At 48.0% G+C, this 21,642-nt stretch overlaps 1 protein-coding gene across 2 annotated transcripts in view; it reads right to left on the reverse strand.

The window, feature by feature from the left end:
* MSH2 (mutS homolog 2) overlaps positions 1-21,642 on the reverse strand; it is a 430,334-nt gene that overhangs the window by 134,072 nt on the left and 274,620 nt on the right. For both annotated transcript variants that reach the window (XM_063918702.1, XM_063918703.1), the window contains 2 exons: positions 2,428-2,551; positions 103-253 (listed from right to left, as the gene is read on the reverse strand). In XM_063918702.1, coding sequence (XP_063774772.1) covers positions 103-253; positions 2,428-2,551 — 275 coding nt within the window. The remainder of the gene's footprint in view (positions 1-102; positions 254-2,427; positions 2,552-21,642) is intronic.

Raw genomic sequence — 21,642 nt, forward strand, 5'->3', positions numbered from 1 at the left:
AACTAGCTGCACTTTGATGATGAAAGACCAACATCAAACAGCATGCTCATCAGTTTTCAAGGAGTCGGGGACCTTGACAAAAAAAAAAAAATGTGGCAATACCTGTTGGTGAACCTCACTCCGTTCTTCTGGATGTCAATTGTTGTAAACTTCTTGTTGTTTCTCAGGGACTTCTCCTCCTTGCAGGTTACCCGGAAATAGTGACCCAGTTGTGCGTTAGATTCCAATTTTATGCTTTTCCCAGGATCCAGTCCTATTTTATGGAGGCACGAAACAAATTAGCACAAAATCAAAAACAATCCTCTTTGCGGTCATCTACAGAACATGATTGCGTTATCTCCGATAATCTAGTCTTTACTAGACATATTACTAAGTGTATAACTCCCTTGCCATCTCCCATTAAGCTTTATAGCATCCAATTCTACTGCCCATATAAACAGCCGATTAAACACATCATCTGACAGCGAGATTGCCAATACATCAGGTCTCAAAGAAAGAAAGGAGACTGTACAAAGGTTTGGTTTAGAGCAAGGTGTTTTAGGAAATCCTGCCTTCTATGGCAGCCAAATGTTAGGGTAATAACATTGAAATTAACTTCCAATGCAGAAACTATGAAGGCATAAATCACCAGGAGGGACGTTAATTCCCAGCTATTTCAGGGTCTTTGCTGACAAGAGAAAGCCGACGTGCCCATATCCAAATACTTCTGCACAGTGTATTAATCGTCATTAGTTATTTGACTTTCAAATCCATAATTAAACTGAATAAGCGCAGCCGTTTGCATAGTTGTGGAGCAGATGGTAATATAAGAGCTTGGGGATGAAGCTGTCGCCAATGTGCTACCTGGAAGATTTACACTAATTAAAAAGAAAAACAGTATTGGCAAGTGTGTGTGTGTGTGCGTGCGTGCGTGCGTGCGTGCGTGCGTTGGGGCGATCAGCAGTGTGTGCTGGGCTGCAGTCTCTGCAAAACAGACTTGCCATGGAAGGAGACGGTCCACCATCATACATATGTACAAGTGTAATTCAGAAAATAAAGACCACTTGGCTATAAAAAAAAAAATTAAAAAAATAAAATAGATTGTTTTAAAAGCTGTATCTTTGGCTATTTTTCCACATAATGGCCACCTTCATTTTAAGCATTTATTATATTTATTTTTCAGAATCTCCTTTATGCACTCAGCTGACTCCGGTCCATTGAACCTGTTGCTGACTGCAAGTTTCAACGCATAATCACTTCCAAAAAGTGTTCCACGCAGAAACTCTTCGAGCTTAGTGAAAATCGCTTGGAGCAAGGGGGGTAATTCAGACCTTATTGTAGCAGCAAATTTGTTAGTAGATGGGCAAAACCATGTGCACTGCAGGGGGGGGGGGGGGGGGGGGGGGGGGGGGGGGGGGGGGGGGGGGGGGGGGGGGGAGGGGCGCAGATGTAACGTGTGCAAAGAGTTAGATTTGGGTGGGGTGTGTTCAAACTGAAATCTAAATTGCAGTGTAAAAATAAAGCAGCCAGTATTTACCCTGCACTGAAACAATATAACCCACCCAAATCTAACTCTCTCTGCACGTTATATCTGCCCCCCCTGCAGTGCACATGGTTTTGCCCTACTGCTAATTGACTGCTATGATTAGGTCTGAATTACCCCCAAGGTCCGTACCTGTAATCTGTTCTATGTATATCTGTATGCATGTGTATACTTGCAATCTGTTTTGGACAAGCAGCACATGGAGTGCCTATGGTTGGCTATAGATAACGTATGGCCAAATGTGACAGATACTCAGCCACTGGACAGCCAGGCCCAGCATCAGGGTCACTTTAAACTTTAAAACAGTCATTTCAGAATGCAACAGGTGAGATCTCTTATACCCCTTTCAAATCGCAATGCCAGGTCCCACCCGGGAATTGGAAACGGTTCCTTTCCTGGTGGGACCCGGCCTTGGACCTTTCACATTGGCTTCCCTTGCCCGGCAATATGCCAGGTTGGGTTGCCAGGTTGGGGCGGGGAATGCTGTGTCATCGGGGCCGGAGGCGGTGCTGGGGATGACATCTCCGAGCCGCCTCTCCCTATACAGCAAGCGGGTCGGCAACCTGTTCACACTGCACCTGACCCAGTATTTAAGCCGGGAATAACCCTTCTTTATTCCTGGATTGAATTACCAGGTCACGCGACCAAGGAATTAGTCATGGTCCCTTTCAAATCAGCACAGTAACCCGTGTTGACTTGGCAATATACCGACTCAATACCGGGTTATTTTTGCGGTATGAAAAAGGTATTAGTGAAATGATAGAAACAGACCAGAAGAGAATACAATCGTGTGCATGTTAGGAGGCAGTGTCACTAGGGGTGTCACTAAGGGCTAGGCTGTTACACAATTCAGAGACAGGAGATGCTCTTGATACAGTATTTCTTGTATACAGAACACCACCCACCTAGTTCCCTGGCAGCACCGCTGAGCGTAGCCTGCATGTTCCTTTCCAGGTCATCCATCTTCTCCCTCAGTTCTGTCAGGTTGGGATCAAAAGAAGCTTTTACCAGAAACTCATGATTTTCTACCTGGAACACAAAAAATCATAAGAAATAGTTCATGAATTGTAATGAAAAGTCATCACATGCATTGCAGCATCAACAATAGATGTATTTTCTGCATTAGGCACCAGCGTGTTCAGCCTTTGATACGTCCCTCCTCCGTGCAGCGGAGTGCACCTATATCATTTGTCTACATGTACCTTGTGGAGTGCAGCTATTGTGGAATATATTTATACAGAAAGTCGCATACATGCATCACTACTGCAGCTCTAACTGAAAAATATTGCAGCCGTAAGATCTGTGTCACTGATACACTTGCAGCAAAGTGCATCAGACACGTGCAACAACTGCCAGATGCTGGGGCTGAGTATATAGGAAGCTGCAGTCTTATGTTCAGTTCATTATTGAAGCATTGCACTCAGGTGGAAATCTTTTTAAAGGGGACACGGTCTTTAGGTCGACCACTATTGGTCGACATGGTCAATAGGTCGACATGGCAACGATCAACACATGAAAATGTCGACGTGGGTTTTTCACTTTTTTCTCTTTATTTTTTAAACTTTTCATACTTCACGATCCACGTGGACTACGACTGGGAATAGTAAGCAGAGTGCAGCGGTAGGGGAGCGAGGCACCTTTCCCGAAGTATGGTGAGCGGAGCCATGCGAGGGGATACGGTGCACTAATTGGGGTTCCCCGGTCACACTACGAAGAAAACACCAAATAAAACTCCTGTTGACACGGTCATTAGGTCGACATATTTCAGGTGTCGACCTAGTTACTGTCGACCCTATGATCAACAACCTTTTTAAAGCACCACTGCAGCAGAAACCAATATTTTGGCACAGTTATTCCTCCTCGCAAACATATGAGGGGGGACATTTACTAAGCAGTGATAAGAGCGGAGAAGTGAGTCAGCGGAGAAGTGGCCCAATCAACCAATCAGCAGTTCTGTATAATTTTATAGTATGCAAATTATAGATGTTACTTCAGTGCGGATTGGTTGCCATGGGCAACTTCTCCACTGGCTCACTTCTCCACTCTTATCACTGCTTAGTAAATGTCCACCAGAGTGCAACAATATACTATTATGACAGAAAAAAATATTAGGCTGCTGTATAATACAAGATGCCTGCAGTTTTGCAGTTTCTAATCTGGCTTTGAACTGGCACTGCGCAGTACAGTAGGAAACCACGAAAGGATCACGGGAAAAAGTCAGTGCTAAAAGGGTTTAATAAACAAACGGTTAACACAAAATAGGTATCTTTACTATACTGATGGCTCAGAAACAGTTCAGGCCACTTTAACATGTATATATTTATACTTCTGCCTATGATTCCTTCCTCCCATTGACTGTAGCTTAATTTATTTCTGTATTATACAATCCAGAGATACTGAAGGGTCAAGATTGGCAAGTGTGATTACAGCCGAGCAGCTGCTGATTTAGTACAAAGCCCTGTGGTGCTATTCGGAAGGAACTACTATAGAGGTCTGCTGACACTTTATAAATAATTAATAACGTTGTACATGACCCCTATGTTATGTCTGCGGCTCACTGTGACAGCTCAATTTCAGCTGCAGTTTTATATATATATATATATATATATATATATATATATATATATATATATATATATATATACATACACACACACACACACACACACAGGTACATAAAAAAGTCAATTTAAAACAAAAAACAAAAATTGTAAAAAAAAAAACAAAAAAAAAAAAACATTTTTATTTGAACAGAAAGATGAAAGAGGCCAAGTGTCTGAGGGGTGATTATGTAAAACTATGCAGCTACTTTCTCCTGTAAGTGGGTACAGCACAATTTTTAATTGTTGTTTGAAAACAAAAATTAACAATTGTACTGGCTTGCATAGACAATTACTTTACTGCACCAAGAATTTACATATCCCTGGAGCTGGGAAACACGTTCAAATACATTCTGCAGACCCTAAATTAACATTAATTTACACTTTCAGCAATTTTGAAAAAAATAGTGGGTTATGTTGATGATACAGGCATATTCCAAACGCCTACAAACTCGTGCTGCCTGGCCTGTGTATACATTATAAAAGTTAGCAGGGGGAACCTCTTAGCGCTCGTGGAGGAAGCGGAGGGTCATGAGTGAGCCTTAGGGCTGTATCTAGTCTACTGGCCAGTATTTCGCCAGCCCACTTAATGTATTTCAGATTAACGCTCCTGGCCCAGTTAGCAGTATGGCAATGGTTTGATGTCTGGGATCCCTGCCATCTCGCCAGATGCCCTCACAACGAGATTACAATATAGGATCGTGCCCTTTAATGTCATCTGAATTAGAACTTAGAATAGGGGGCCATTTAATTAGTACACTGCAATGGCTTGGAAGGGGTATAAAAGGTAAACCTGAATAAGCTTTTCTGCCTTACTAGGATACTGTATTTCTGATCTAATGGGAAGTAACAAGTACAGGTGGGTGGTCTGCGCACTGTGGTGAAAACAAGCGTGTGTTAGGGGTGTTCTGCTAGTTCTAGGGGCGCCCAGTCCTCCTTGCTTAATAAGTACAAATAGATAGGTAATGAACCTAACTGCGCTCAACCCCTGAGTGTTGTATGCTTTGGTAACGATTGTTTAGTGGAAACAGTGTCCCTGTATGTTTTGAATAAGAATGGCTAAAAAGCTTTTTATACTTTTATTTATAAAACAGAAGAGTTCAGTCTAATGGTATAAGAGTTAGTAACATATACAAAAATGCGGCAAAGTTCAATCTGATGGGGACATAAAATACTGTCCTCAGCGGTTTACAGTCCCATTCTGATATAGATAAAATTGAAGGTGTACTTGCTGTTAAAGTACAGAAACGTCTTTACGAGTTCTGTTTTAGTGAAACAGTAGTTTTATAGTCTCATTCACAGGATGGTCCTTTACTCTATAAGTGATACTTGGTGCCAAAACTTTAGTGGGTGCTGGTTTGTCCAAAGAACGGCGTCCCGTATCTCTGTGATGTCTCTACACATTAAAGTCTGTGCGCTTACCGTTGCGGACGTGTGAACGAGAGGTCAGGGTGCGGGTAGACGTCGGGATCCTGCAGGTGCTTCGGACCCCGGTTCGTCCTGGTGCGGGCCTTCCCGGGTGCCTGCTACGTCCACTGAGCTGGTCGTTGTCTAGGGAGGGAATGCACTGATGCGGGCTCTGGAGAACCCATCACCAGGCACGCCTCTCCGCTACAGATACTCACCTGAAGTTTCCCTTCTGCTACCTGTCCGTTCTTCTTACTTTCCGATACTGGTCACGCTGCTGTACGCCCGGCGCCGGGGCTTCGGTGTTGTTCCGGCGTTCTTAAATGTCCACTTGACCAATAGTGTGTGTATCCTTGTCTTCCTCCAACGCGTTTCAGCCTCTTTGGCCTTCCTCTGGGAGTCTGTGGTAGCACTTGTCCGGACTGAATGAAGTTAAAAAGGCCATATTGTCAGTGGGAGCGATTTCCATTCGTTGTCTGTGCTGAGTGCCTGATTGGTTTCTCAGTCTGTCCATCAAGTAGCTGCTCGGCAAAGTTGAAAAGCCGAGACCCCTCGGGCAGCCGCCCAAGATGAGCCCACCTTCCTTGTGGAATGGGCTTTTACAGATTTTGGCTGTGGCAGGCCTGCCACAGAATGTGCAAGCTGAATTGTACTACAAATCCAACGAGCAATAGTCTGCTTAGAAGCAGGAGCACCCAGCTTGTTGGGTGCATACAGGATAAACAGCGAGTCAGATTTTCTGACTCCAGCCGTCCTGGAAATATATATTTTCAAGGCCCTGACTACGTCCAGCAACTTGGAGTCCTCCAAGTCCCTAGTAGCCGCAGGCACCACAATAGGTTGGTTCAGATGAAACACTGAAACCACCTTAGGGAGAAAATGAGGACGAGTCCTCAATTCCGCCCTGTCTGAATGGAAGATCAGATAAGGGCTTTTACAGGATAAAGCCCGCCAATTCTGACACGTGCCTGGCCGAGGCCAGGGCCAACAACATGACTACTTTCCATGTGAGATATTTTAACTCCACAGATTCAAGTGGTTCAAACCAATGTGACTTTAGGAACCCCAAAACTACATTGAGATCCCAAGGTGCCACTGGAGGCACAAAGGGAGGCTGTATATGCAGTACCCCTTTTACAGACGTCTGAACTTCAGGTAGTGAAGCTAGTTCTTTCTGGAAGAAAATTGACAGGGCCGAAATTTGAACCTTAATGGACCCCAATTTTAGGCCCATAGACACTCCTGTTTACAGGAAATGCAGGAATCGACCTAGTTGAAATTCCTCCATCGGGGCCTTACTGGCCTCGCACCACGCAACATATTTTCGCCAAATGCGGTGATAATGCTTTGCGGTTACATCCTTCCTGGCTTGACCAGGGTAGGGATGACTTCATCCGGAATGCCTTTTTCCTTCAGGATCCGGCGTTCAACCGCCCTGCCGTCAAACGCAGCCGCGGTAAGTCTTGGAATAGACAGGGTCCTTGCTGGAGCAGGTCCCTTCTTAGAGGTAGAGGCCACGGGTCCTCCGTGAGCATCTCTTGAAGTTCCGGGTACCAAGTCCTTCTTGGCCAATCCGGAGCCACGAGTATAGTTCTTACTCCCCTCCGTCTTATAATTCTCAGTACTTTTGGTATGAGAGGAAGAGGAGGGAACACATACACTGACTGGTACACCCACGGTGTTACCAGAGCGTCCACAGCTATTGCCTGAGGGTCCCTTGACCTGGCGCAATACCTGTCCAATTTTTTGTTTAGGCGGGACGCCATCATGTCCACCTTTGGTTTTTCCCAATGGTTTACAATCATGTGGAAGACTTCTGGGTGAAGTCCCCACTCTCCTGGGTGGAGGTCGTGCCTGCTGAGGAAGTCTGCTTCCCAGTTGTCCACTCCCGGAATGAACACTGCTGACAGTGCTATCACATGATTTTCCGCCCAGCGAAAAATCCTTGCAGCTTCTGCCATTGCCCTCCTGCTTCTTGTGCCGCCCTGTCTGTTTACGTGGGCGACTGCCGTGATGTTGTCCGACTGGATCAGCACCGGCTGACCTTGAAGCAGAGGTCTTGCTTGGCTTAGGGCATTGTAAATGGCCCTTAGCTCCAAAATATTTATGTGAAGTGATGTCTCCAGGCTTGACCACAAGCCCTGGAAATTTCTTCCCTGTGTGACTGCTCCCCAGCCTCGCAGGCTGGCATCCGTGGTCACCAGGACCCAGTCCTGAATGCCGAATCTGCGGCCCTCTAGAAGATGAGCACTCTGCAACCACCACAGGAGAGACACCCTTGTCTTTGGTGACAGGGTTATCCGCTGATGCATCTGAAGATGCGATCCGGACCATTTGTCCAGCAGGTCCCACTGGAAAGTTCTTGCGTGGAATCTGCCGAATGGAATTGCTTCGTAGGAAGCCACCATTTTTCCCAGGACCCTTGTGCACTGATGCACTGACACTTGGCCTGGTTTTAGGAGGTTTCTGACTAGTTCGGATAACTCCCTGGCTTTCTCCTCCGGGAGAAAACACCTTTTTCTGGACTGTGTCCAGGATCATCCCTAGGAATAGAAGGCGTGTCGTCGGGATCAGCTGCGATTTTGGAATATTGAGAATCCAACCGTGCTGCCGCAGCACTATCTGAGATAGTGCTACCCCGACTTCCAACTGTTCCCTGGATCTTGCCCTTATCAGGAGATCGTCCAAGTAAGGGATAACTAAAACTCCCTTCTTTCGAAGGAGTATCATCATTTCGGCCATTACCTTGGTAAAGACCCGGGGTGCCGTGGACAATCCAAACGGCAGCGTCTGAAACTGATAGTGACAGTTCTGTACCACAAACCTGAGGTACCCTTGGAAAAGGGTAAATTTGGACATGTAGGTAAGCATCTTTGATGTCCAGAGAGACCATATAGTCCCCTTCTTCCAGGTTTGCAATCACTGCTCTGAGTGACTCCATCTTGAATTTGAACCTCTGTATGTAAGTGTTCAAGGATTTTAGATTTAAAATTGGTCTCACCGAGCCGTCCGGCTTCGGTACCACAAATAGTGTGGAATAGTACCCCTTTCCCTGTTGCAGGAGGGGTACCTTGATTATCACCTGCTGGGAATACAGCCTGTGAATGGCTTGCAATACTGTCTCCCTGTCTGAGGGAGACGTCGGTAAAGCAGACTTTATGAAACGGCGAGGGGGAGACGTCTCGAATTTCTTGAGACGGGCCCCCACCGTGCCTGAGACCGCTTGTAAAGCCCCAGCGTCATGCTGAGGACTTTGTGGAGGTGGGAGAGGGCTTTTGTTCCTGGGAATTGGCTGTTTGCTGCAGCCTTTTTCCTCTCCCTCTGCCACGGGGCAGAAATGAGGCGCCTTTTGCCCGCTTGCCCTTATGGGGCCGAAAGGACTGCGCCTGATAATACGGCGCCTTCTTAGGTTGAGAAGCTACCTGGGGTAAAAATGTGGATTTTCCAGCCGTTGCCGTGGCCACCAGGTCTGTTAGACCTACCCCAAATAACTCCTCCCTTTTATAAGGCGATACTTCCATATGCCTTTTGGAATCAGCATCACCTGACCACTGTCTTGTCCATAACCCTCTTCTGGCAGAAATGGACAGCGCACTTACTCTTGATGCCAGTCGGCAAATATCCCTCTGTGCATCATGCATATATAGAAATGCATCTTTTAAATGCTCTATAGTTAGTAAAATACTGTCCCTATCTAGGGTATCAATATTGTCAGTCAGGGATTCCGACCAAGCCACCCCAGCACTGCACATCCAGGCTGAGGCGATTGCTGGTCGCAGTATCACACCCGTGTGAGTGTATATACATTTTAGGATATTTTACTGCTTTCTGTCAGCAGGTTCCTTAAGGGCGGCCGTATCCGGGGACGGTAGTGCCACCTGTTTAGACAAGCGTGTGAGCGCTTTATTCACCCTAAGGGGTGTTTCCCAACGTGCCCTATCCTCTGGCGGGAAGGGGTATGATGCTAATAACTTTTTAGGAATTAACAGTTTTTATCGGGGGAAACCCACGCATCATCACACACTTCATTTAATTCCTCAGATGCAGGATAAACTACAGGCGGTTTTTTCTCACCCAACATAATACCCTTTTTAGTGGTACTGGTATTATCAGAAATGTGTAAAAACATTTTCCATAGCCTCAATCATGTAACGTGTGGCCCTACTGGAAGTCACATTCGTCTCTAAATCGTCGACACTGGAGTCAGTATCCGTGTCTGTATCTGCCATCTGCGGTAACGGGCGTTTTAGAGCCCCAGATGGCTTTTGAGACACCTGGACAGGCACAGGCTGAGTCGCCGGCTGTCTCATGTCATCAATCTTTTGTAAAGAGCTGACACTGTCACATAATTCCTTCCATAAGCTCATCCACTCAGGTGTCGACTCCCTAGGGGGTGACATCTCTGTTATAGGCAATTGCTCCGCCTCCACCTCATTTTCCTCCTCATACATGTCGACACAACGTACCGACACACAGCACACACACAGGGAATGCTCTGATAGAGGACAGGACCCCACTAGCCCTTTGGGGAGACAGAGGGAGAGTATGCCAGCACACACCAGAGCGCTATATATATATACAGGGATAACCTTATATAAGTGTTTTTCCCCTTATAGCTGCTGTATTGTTACACTGCGCCTAATTAGTGCCCCCCTCTCTTTTTTAACCCCTTTCTGTAGTGTAGTAACTGCAGGGGAGAGCCAGGGAGCTTCCCTCCAACGGAGCTGTGAGGGAAAATGGCGCCTGTGTGCTGAGGAGATAGGCTCCGCCCCCTTCTCGGCGGCCTTTTCTCCCGCTTTTATGTGGAATCTGGCAGGGGTTAAAATTCATCCATATAGCCCTGGGGGCTATATGTGATGTATTTTCGCCAGCCAAGGTGTTTCTATTGCTGCTCAGGGCGCCCGGGGAATACACACAAGTTGATAAATTATTTATTATGAGGTCTGCAGAGTACATGCAGTGCTGCCTGCTCAGCGTCTCGGACCTCTGGTGACCGTGTTTGCACTGGAAGACTAGTGAAGCATAAAGACAGACTGCACTGGAACGGCACTGCAAGGACTTCACTACAGCAATAAAGGCCAGAGAGTTCACGGATCTGTTCTGACAGAAACTGGAATGGCACTGTTCTAACAGGGACTGCACTGCAATGGTGCTGCTCTGAGGGGGACTGGGATCCGTTCTTACAGGGACTGCACTGCAATGGAGCTGCTCTGGGGGGGACTGGGATTTATTCTAGTAGCGATGGAGCTGCTCTGGGGGGGACTGGGATTTATTCTGGTAGCGATGGAGCTGCTCTGGGGGGGGACTGGGATTTATTCTGGTAGCGATGGAGCTGCTCTGGGGGGGACTGGGATTTATTCTGGTAGCGATGGAGTTACTCTGGGGGGACTGGGATTTATTCTGATAGCGATGGAGCTGCTCTGGGGGGGACTGGGATTTATTCTGGCAGCGATGGAGCTGCTCTGGGGGGGGGACTGGGATTTATTCTGGTAGCGATGGAGTTACTCTGGGAGGACTGGGATTTATTCTGATAGCGATGGAGCTGCTCTGGGGGGGACTGGGATTTATTCTGGCAGCGATGGAGCTGCTCTGGGGGGGGACTGGGATTTATTCTGGTAGCGATGGAGCTGCTCTGGGGGGGACTGGGATTTATTCTGATAGCGATGGAGCTGCTCGTAGAGCTCAGCAATTGGTGAAGAAAAGAAAATGTAAGCCTAGAGAATACATCAGGGTCTTTGTACAAACTTTAATCACTAAACTGGCATGGTCAGATTTCATGCTGTCCCCCCACCCTGTCCCCCCGTTTTTGACAAGAAAATCCGTTCTGCAGATGAGCATAATATAATGTTTAAATATTAAAAAAAAAAAACACTTTTTCAACTTTATTAAATAAAATAAATTTAAAAAAAATGTTAACGCTTTTTTAAGGGAAAAAATAAGAATTTAAACCTACCGGTAAATCTTTTTCTCCTAGTCCGTAGAGGATGCTGGGGACTCCGTAAGGACCATGGGGTATAAACGGGCTCCGCAGGAGACATGGGCACGCTAAAGAACTTTAGATGGGTGTGCACTGGCTCCTCCCTCTATGCCCCTCCTCCAGACCTCAGTTAAAGAACTGTGCCCAGAGGAGACGGACAGTACGAGGAAAGGATTTTTGTTAATCTAAGGGCAAGATTCATACCAGCCCACAACATCCACACCGTATAACATGGAATATACGCAACCAGTTAACAGTATGAACAAAACAGCATCAGCTAAAGACTGATCTTAACTGTAACATAACCCTTATGTAAGCAATAATTATATACAAGCCTTGCAGAAATATGTCCGCACTGGGACGGGCGCACAGCATCCTCTACGGACTAGGAGAAAAAGATTTACCGGTAGGGGACCATGGGGAATAGACGGGCTCCGCAGGAGACATGGGCACTAAAAACGAACTTTAGGTATGGGTGTGCAGTGGCTCCTCACTCTATGCCCCTCCTCCAGACCTCAGTTAGAGAAACTGTGCCCAGAGGAGACATACAGTACGAGGAAAGGATTTAGGAAATCCAAGGCCAAGATTCATACCAGCCACACCATTCACACCGTATAACATGGGATATACGAACCAGTCAACAGTATGAAACAAAACAGTATCAGTCCAAGACTGATCCAAACTGAAACATAACCCTTATGTAAGCAACAACTATATACAAGTCTTGCAGGATGTTGTCCGCACTGGGAAGGGCGCCCAGCATCCTCTACGGACTAGGAGAAAAAGATTTACCAGTAGGTTTAAAAATAAGATTTTACTCACCGGTAAATCTATTTCTCGTAGTCCGTAGTGGATGCTGGGAACTCCGTAAGGACCATGGGGAATAGACGGGCTCCGCAGGAGACTGGGCACTCTAAAAGAAAGATTAGGTACTATCTGGTGTGCACTGGCTCCTCCCACTATGACCCTCCTCCAGACCTCAGTTAGGATACTGTGCCCGGAAGAGCTGACACAATAAGGAAGGATTTTGAATCCCGGGTAAGACTCCTACCAGCCACACCAATCACACCGTATAACTCGTGATACTATACCCAGTTAACAGTATGAAATATAACTGAGCCTCTCAACAGATGGCTCAACAATAACCCTTTAGTTAGGCAATAACTATATACAAGTATTGCAGACAATCTGCACTTGGGATGGGCGCCCAGCATCCACTACGGACTACGAGAAATAGATTTATCGGTGAGTAAAATCTTATTTTCTCTGACGTCCTAGTGGATGCTGGGAACTCCGTAAGGACCATGGGGATTATACCAAAGCTCCCAAACGGGCGGGAGAGTGTGGATGACTCTGCAGCACCTAATGAGAGAACTCAAGGTCCTCCTCAGCCAGGGTATTACATTTGTAGAATTTAGCAAACGTGTTTGCCCCTGACCAAGTTGCAGCTCGGCAAAGTTGTAAAGCCGAGACCCCTCGGGCAGCCGCCCAAGATGAGCCCCCTTCCTCGTGGAATGGGCTTTTACTGATTTAGGATGCGGCAATCCAGCCGCAGAATGCGCCAGCTGAATTGTGCTACAAATCCAGCGAGCAATAGTCTGCTTAGAAGCAGGAGCACCTATTTTGTTGGGTGCATACAGGATAAAAAGCGAGTCAGTTTTCCTGACTCCAGCCGTCCTGGAAACATAATTTTTCAAGGCCCTGACTACGTCCAGTAACTTGGAATCCTCCAAGTCCCTAGTAGCCGCAGGCACTACAATAGGTTGGTTCAAGTGAAAAGCTGATACCACCTTAGGGAGAAACTGGGGACGAGTCCTCAATTCTGCCCTATCCATATGGAAAATCAGATAAGGGCTTTTACATGACAAAGCCGCCAATTCTGACACACGCCTGGCCGAAGCCAAGGCTAATAACATGACCACTTTCCACGTGAGATATTTCAGATCCACAGTCTTAAGTGGCTCAAACCAATGTGATTTTAGGAAACTCAACACCACGTTGAGATCCCAAGGTGCCACAGGAGGACAAAAAGGGGGCTGAATATGTAGCACTCCCTTTACAAATGTCTGAACTTCAGGCAGTGAAGCCAGTTCTTTCTGGAAGAAAATCGACAGAGCCGAAATCTGGACCTTAATGGAACCCAATTTTAGGCCCATAGTCACTCCCGACTGTAGGAAGTGCAGAAAACGACCCAGCTGAAATTCCTCTGTTGGGGCCTTCCTGGCCTCACACCACGCAACATATTTTCGCCAAATATGGTGATAATGGTTTGCGGTTACATCTTTCCTGGCTTTTATCAGCGTAGGAATGACTTCTTCCGGAATGCCCTTTTTCCTTTAGGATCCGGAATTCAACCGCCATGCCGTCAAACGCAGCCGCGGTAAGTCTTGGAACAGACAGGGCCCCTGCTGTAGCAGATCCTGTCTGAGCGGTAGAGGCCATGGGTCCTCTGATATCATTTCTTGAAGTTCTGGGTACCAAGCTCTTCTTGGCCAATCCAGAACCACGAGTATCGTTCTTACTCCTCGCCTTCTTATTATTCTCAGTACCTTTGGTATGAGAGGCAGAGGAGGGAACACATAAACCGACTGGTACACCCACGGTGTCACTAGAGCGTCCACAGCTATTGCCTGAGGGTCCCTTGACCTGGCGCAATATCTCTTTAGCTTTTGTTGAGGCGGGACGCCATCATGTCCACCTGTGGCCTTTCCCAACGGTTTACCAACAGTTGGAAGACTTCTGGATGAAGTCCCCACTCTCCCGGGTGTAGGTCGTGTCTGCTGAGGAAGTCTGCTTCCCAGTTGTCCACTCCCGGAATGAACACTGCTGACAGTGCTAAGACTTGATTTTCCGCCCATCGGAGAATCCTTGTGGCTTCTGCCATCGCCATCCTGCTTCTCGTGCCGCCCTGTCGGTTTACATGGGCGACTGCCGTGATGTTGTCTGATTGGATCAGTATCGGCTGGTTTTGAAGCAGGGCCTTGCCTGACTTAGGGCATTGTAAATGGCCCTCAGTTCCAGAATATATATGTGTAGGGACGACTCCTGACTTGACCAAAGTCCTTGGAAATTTCTTCCCTGTGTGACTGCCCCCCAGCCTCGAAGGCTGGCATCCGTGGTCACCAGGACCCAGTCATGTATGCCGAATCTGCGGCCCTCTAGAAGATGAGCACTCTGCAGCCACCACAGCAGAGACACCCTGGTCCTTGGAGACAGGGTTATCAGCTGATGCATCTGAAGATGCGATCCCGACCACTTGTCCAAGAGGTCCCACTGAAGGTTCTTGCATGGAACCTGCCGAATGGAATTGCTTCATATGAAGCTACCATTTTACCCAGGACTCGTGTGCAGTGATGCACCGATACCTGTTTTGGTTTCAGGAGGTCTCTGACTAGAGATGATAGCTCCTTGGCTTTCTCCTGTTGGAGAAACACTTTTTTCTGGTCTGTGTCCAGAACCATCCCCAGGAAACAGTAGGCGTGTGGAAGGAACCAGCTGTGACTTTGGAATGTTTAGAATCCATCCGTGCTGTTGTAGCACTTCCCGAGATAGTGCTACTCCGACCAACAACTGCCCCTTGGACCTCGCCTTTATAAGGAGATCGTCCAAGTACGGGATAATTAAAACTCCCTTTTTTCGAAGGAGTATCATCATTTCTGCCATTACCTTGGTAACACCCTCGGTGCCGTGGACAGTCCAAACGGCAGTGTCTGGAATTGGTAATGGCAATCCTGTACCACAAATCTGAGGTACACCTGGTGAGGATGGTAACTGGGGACATGCAGGTAAGCATCCTTGATGTCCAGGGATACCATGTAATCCCTCTCGTCCAGGCTTGCAATAACCGCCCTGAGCGATTCCATCTTGAACTTGAATTTTTTTATGTATGTGTTCAAGGATTTCAAATTTAAAATGGGTCTCACCGAACCGTCCGGTCTCGGTACCCCAAATAGTGTGGAATAGTAACCCTGTCCTTGTTGAAGTAGGGGCACCTTGACTATCACCTGCTGGGAATACAGCTTGTGAATTGCCTCTAGCACAGCCTCCCTGCCCGAGGGAGTTGTCGGCAAGGCAGATTTGAGGAAACGGCGGGGGGGGGGGGGGGGAGACGCCTCGAATTCCAGCTTGTACTCCTGAGATACTACTTGAAGGATCAAGGGATCCACCTGTGAGCGAGCCCACTGATCGCTGAAATTTTTTTTTTTTGAGGCGGCCCCCCACCGTACCTGGCTCCGCCTGTGGAGCCCCACCGTCATGCGATGGACTCAGAGGAAGTGGGGGAAGAATTTTGATTCTGGGAACTGGCTGACTGGTGCAGCTTTTTCCCTCTTCCCTTGTCTCTGTGCAGAAAGGAAGCGCCTTTGACCCACTTGCTTTTCTGAAGCCGAAAGGACTGTACCTGATAATACAGTGCTTTCTTAGGCTGTGAGGAAACTTGAGGTAAAATTTTTCCTTCCAAGCTGTTGCTGTGGATACGAGGTCCCAGAGACCATCCCCAAACAATTCCTCACCCTTATAAGGCAGAATCTCTATGCGCCTTTTAAAATCAGAATCACCTGTCCAGTGACGGGTCTCTAATACCCCCCTGACAGAATGGACATTACATTAATTCTGGATGCCAGCCGGCAAAATATCCCTCTGTGCATCCCTCATATATAAGACGACGTCTTTAATATGCTCTTATGTTAGCAAACTAGTATCCCTGTTTGACAGGGTCACAGACCACGCTGCAGCAGCCCTATCTGCAGGTCTCAGTCTAGAACCTGAGTGTGTAAATACAGACTTCAGGATAGCCTCCTGTTTTTTATCAACAGGTACCTTCAAAGTGGCCGTATCCTAAGACGGCAGTGCCACCTTTTTTGACAAACGTGTGAGCGCCTTATCCACCCTAGGGGATATCTCCTAGCGTAACTTATCCTCTGGCGGGAAAGGGTACGCCATCAGTAACTTTTTAGAAATTACCAGTATCTTATCGGGGGAACCCACGCTTTTTCACACACTTCATTCACTCATCTGATGGGGGAACAAAACACTACCTGCTTTTTCTCCCCAAACATAAAACCCTTTTTTAGTGGTACTTGGGTTAATGTCAGAAATGTGTAACACATTTTTTATTGCCGGGATCAAGTCACGGATGTTCCTAGTGGATTGTGTATATGTCTCAACCTCGTCGACACTGGAGTCAGACTCCGTGTCGACATCTGTGTTTGCCATCTGAGGGAGCGGGCGTTTTTGAGCCCCTGATGGCCTTTGAGACGCCTGGGCAGGCGCGGGCTGAAAAGCCGGCTGTCCCATAGCTGTTACGTCATCCAGCCTTTTATGTAAGGAGTTGACATTGTCGGTTAATACCTTCCACCTATCCATCCACTCTGGTGTCGGCCCCACAGGGGGCGACATCACATTTATCGGCATCTGCTCCGTCACCACATAAGCCTCCTCATCAAAACATGTCGACACAGCCGTACCAACACACCGCACACACAGGGAATGCTCTGACTGAGGACAGGACCCCACAAAGCCCTTTGGGGAGACAGAGAGAGAGTATGCCAGCACACACCAGAGCGCTATATAATGTGGGGATTAACACTATAACTGAGTGAATTGTCCCCAATAGCTGCTTGTATATACAATATTGCGCCTAAATTTAGTGCCCCCCCCTCTCTTTTAACCCTTTGAGCCTGAAAACTACAGGGGAGAGCCTGGGGAGCTGTCTTCCAGCTGCACTGTGAAGAGAAAATGGCGCCAGTGTGCTGAGGGAGATAGCTCCGCCCCTTTTTCGCGGACTTTTCTCCCGCTTTTTTATGGATTCTGGCAGGGGTATTTATCACATATATAGCCTCTGGGGCTATATATTGTGATTATTTTGCCAGCCAAGGTGTTTATATTGCCCTCAGGGCGCCCCCCCCCAGCGCCCTGCACCCATCAGTGACCGGAGTGTGAGGTGTACATGAGGAGCAATGTCGGCGGCAGAAGACTTCAGTCTTCACCAAGGTAGCGCACAGCACTGCAGCTGTGCGCTACCTTGGTGAAGACTGAAGTCTTCTGCCGCCGATTTTCCGGACCATCTTCATGCTTCTGGCTCTGTAAGGGGGACGGCGGCGCGGCTCCGGGAACGAACACCAAGGACAGGTCCTGCGGTCGATCCCTCTGGAGCTAATGGTGTCCAGTAGCCTAAGAAGCCCAAGCTAGCTGCAAGCAGGTAGGTTCGCTTCTTCTCCCCTTAGTCCCTCGTTGCAGTGAGCCTGTTGCCAGCAGGTCTCACTGTAAAATAAAAAACCTAAAATATACTTTCTTTCTAGGAGCTCAGGAGAGCCCCTAGTGTGCATCCAGCTCGGCCGGGCACAGAAATATAACTGATGTCTGGAGGAGGGTCATAGTGGGAGGAGCCAGTGCACACCAGATAGTACCTAATCTTTCTTTTAGAGTGCCCAGTCTCCTGCGGAGCCCGTCTATTCCCCATGGTCCTTACGGAGTTCCCAGCATCCACTAGGACGTCAGAGAAATCTTATTTTCTCTTACGTCCTAGAGCAGGCCTGGCCAACCTGTGGCTCTCCAGCTGTTGTAAAACTACAAGTCCCATCATGCCTTGACATAGTTTTGCTATTAGGGAATGCTAAAACTGTGGCAGGGCATGCTGGGATGTGTAGTTTCACTACATCTGGAGAGCCACAGGTTGGCCAGGCCTGTCCTAGAGGATGCTGGGGACTCCGTAAGGACCATGGGGATTATACCAAGGCTCCAAAACGGGCGGGAGAGTGCGGATGACTCTGCAGCACCGAATGAGCAAACATGAGGTCCTCCTCAGCCAAGGTATCAAACTTGTAGAATTTTGCAAAAGTGTTTGAACCTGACCAAGTCGCCGCTCGGCAAAGTTGTAATGCCGAGACGCCTCGGGCAGCCGCCCAAGAAGAGCCCACCTTCCTAGTGGAATGGGCCTTTACCGAATTCGGTAACGGCAATCCAGCCGTAGAATGAGCCTGCTGAATCGTGTTACAGATCCAGCGAGCAATAGTCTGCTTAGAAGCAGGAGCGCCAACTTTGTTGGCTGCATACAGGATAAACAGGGCCTCTGTTTTCCTAACCCGAGCCGTTCTGGCCACATAAATTTTCAATGCCCTGACCACATCCAGGGACTCTGAATCCTCCACGTCCCTTGTAGCCACAGGCACCACAATAGGTTGGTTCATATGAAAAGAAGAAACCACCTTGGGCAAAAATTGAGGATGAGTCCGCAACTCCGCTCTATCCACATGGAAAATCAGATAAGGGCTTTTGTGAGACAAAGCCGCCAACTCCGACACTCGCCGCGCCGAAGCCAAGGCCAATAACATGACCACCCTCCAAGTGAGATACTTCAATTCAACTGTTTGAAGAGGTTCAAACCAGTGAGACTTAAGAAACTGTAACACCACGTTAAAGGTCCCATGGTGCCACTGGAGGCACAAAAGGAGGCTGGATATGCAGCACCCCTTTCACGCAAGTCTGGACTTCTGGAAGAGAAGCCAATTCCTTTTGAAAGAAAATGGATAGGGCCAAAATCTGAACCTTAATGGAGCCTAACTTTAGGCCCAAATTCACTCCAGTTTGCAGGAAGTGGAGAAAACGTCCCAGATGGAATTCTTCCGGAGGAGCAGTCTTGGCTTCGGACCAAGACACATACTTCCTCCAGATACGGTGATAATGTTTCGATGTCACCTTCTTCCTAGCCTTTATCAGAGTAGGAATGACCTCATCTGGAATGCCCTTCTCCGCTAGGATCCTGCGTTCAACCGCTATGCCGCCAAACGCAGTCGCGGTAAGTCCTGGAACAGACAGGGCCCTTGTTGTAACAGGTCTTCCCTGAGAGGAAGAGGCCACGGATCTTCTGTGAGCATTTCCTGCAGATGCGGATACCAGGCCCTTCGAGGCCAATCTGGAACAATGAGAATTGTCTGAATCCCTCTTCGTCTTATGATTCTCAGTATCTTTGAGATGAGAGGAAGAGGAGGGAACACAGACCGACTGAAACACCCACGGTGTCACCAGTGCGTCCACTGCAACCGCCTGAGGGTCCCTTGACCTAGCGCAATATCTCGGAAGTTTCTTGTTGAGGCGTGAAGCCATCATGTCTATTTGAGGCAGTCCCCACTGACTTGCCATCTCTGCGAAGACTTCCTGATGAAGTCCCCACTCTCCTGGATGCAGATCGTGTCTGCTTAGGAAGTCTGCTTCCCAGTTGTCCACTCCCGGAATGAAGACTGCTGTCAGAGCGCTTACATGATTCTCCGCCCATCTAAGAATCTTTGAGGCTTCTGCCATTGCCACTCTGCTCCTTGTGCCGCCTTGGCGGTTTACATGAGCCACTGCTGTGATGTTGTCTGACTGAATCAGAACCGGTAGACCTCGAAGTAAAGTCTCCGCTTGACGAAGGCCGTTGTATATGGCCCTTAATTCCAGTACGCTGATGTGTAGACAAGCCTCCTGGGCTTGACCACAGACCTTGGAAGTTTCTTCCCTGTGTGACTGCTCCCCATCCTCGGAGGCTCGCGTCCGTGGTTACCAGAACCCAGTCCTGAATGCCGAACCTGCGACCCTCTAGAAGGTGAGCACTCTGCAGCCACCACAGGAGAGATACTCTGGCCCTGGGGGACAGGCGGATCATCTGATGAATCTGTAGATGTGACCCGGACCACTTGTCCAGAAGGTCCCACTGAAAAGCCTCGGGGCCGTGGAAAGCCCAAACGGCAACATCAAATTGGTAATGACAATTCTGCACAACAAATCTCAGGAACGCCTGATGAGGTTGATATATGGGGACATGAAGGTATGCATCCTTTATGTCTAGGGACACCATATAATCTCCCCCTTCCAGGCTTGCGATGACCGCTCTGAGCGATTTCATCTTGAACTTGAACCTCTTTAAGTATAGGTTTAAGGAGTTTAAATTCAGAATGGGTCTGACCGAACCGTCCGGTGTCGGGACCACAAACAGGGTTGAGTAATAGCCCATCCCCCGCTGCAGCAGGGGAACTTTGACCACCACTTTTGAATTGCTGCCAAAACTACCTCCCTCTCTGTGGAAGAAGTCGGTAGTGCCGATTTGAAAAACCGGCGAGGAGGCACCTCTTCGAATTCCAGCTTGTACCCCTGGGAAACGATGTCTATTGCCCAGGGATTCACCTGAGAGAGAACCCAGACTTGGCTGAAAAGACGAAGACGTGCCCCCACTGGAGCGGACTCCCCCAGCGGAGCCCCAGCGTCATGCGGTGGATTTAGTAGAAGCCGGGGAGGACTTCTGTTCCTGGGAATTGGCTGTAGCTGGCAGCTTTTTCCCCCAAGAAGACGCTATTGCCGGCCTGAGTAATGTACCAGTATGTGTGTAAATTGACTTCAAGTTAGTCTCCTGCTTGCCATCAGCAGGATCCCTGAGGGTGGCGGTATCCTAATACGGCAGCGCCACTTTTTTGGAAAGGCGCGTCAACGCATTGTCCACGCTTGGGGAGGATTCCCACCGTATCCTGTCCTTGATCGTGAAAGGATACGCCATAAGAATCCTTTTGGGAATCTGCAGTTTCTTGTCTGGAGTTTCCCAAGCACTTTCAAATAACTCATTTAATTCAAAAGAAGGTGGAAAAGTAACCTCAGGCTTCTTTTATTTGAACATGTGGACCCTTGGATTAGGTACAGCGGGGTCATCTATAATATGCAGCACATCCTTTATAGCAATAATCATATAATGAATACTCTTTGCCAATTTTGGCTGCAACCTCGCATCATCATAATCGACACTGGATTCAGAATCCGTGTCGGTATCTGTGTCTACTACTGGATAAAGTGGGCGTTTTTGAGACCCAGAAGGCCCCTGCGACATAGGGAAAGGCAGGGCATGACCCCCTGTACAATCCCTGGACTCTGCTTTGTCCAAACGTTTGTGCAATAAATTTACATTTGCATTTAAAACTTCCCACATATCCAACCAGTCCTGTATCGGCGTTGCCGACGGAGACACCACACATGCGCTCCACCTCATCCCTAGGAGAGCCTTCCGCTTCAGACATGCCGACACGCACATACCGACACTGCACACACTCAGAGAAATCTCTAATCTGGAGATAGATCCCCCACAAGGCCCTTTGGAGAGACAGAAAGAAAGTATG

This window comes from Pseudophryne corroboree, chromosome 4 (assembly GCF_028390025.1).
Source record: "Pseudophryne corroboree isolate aPseCor3 chromosome 4, aPseCor3.hap2, whole genome shotgun sequence".
Taxonomy (NCBI): domain Eukaryota; kingdom Metazoa; phylum Chordata; class Amphibia; order Anura; family Myobatrachidae; genus Pseudophryne; species Pseudophryne corroboree.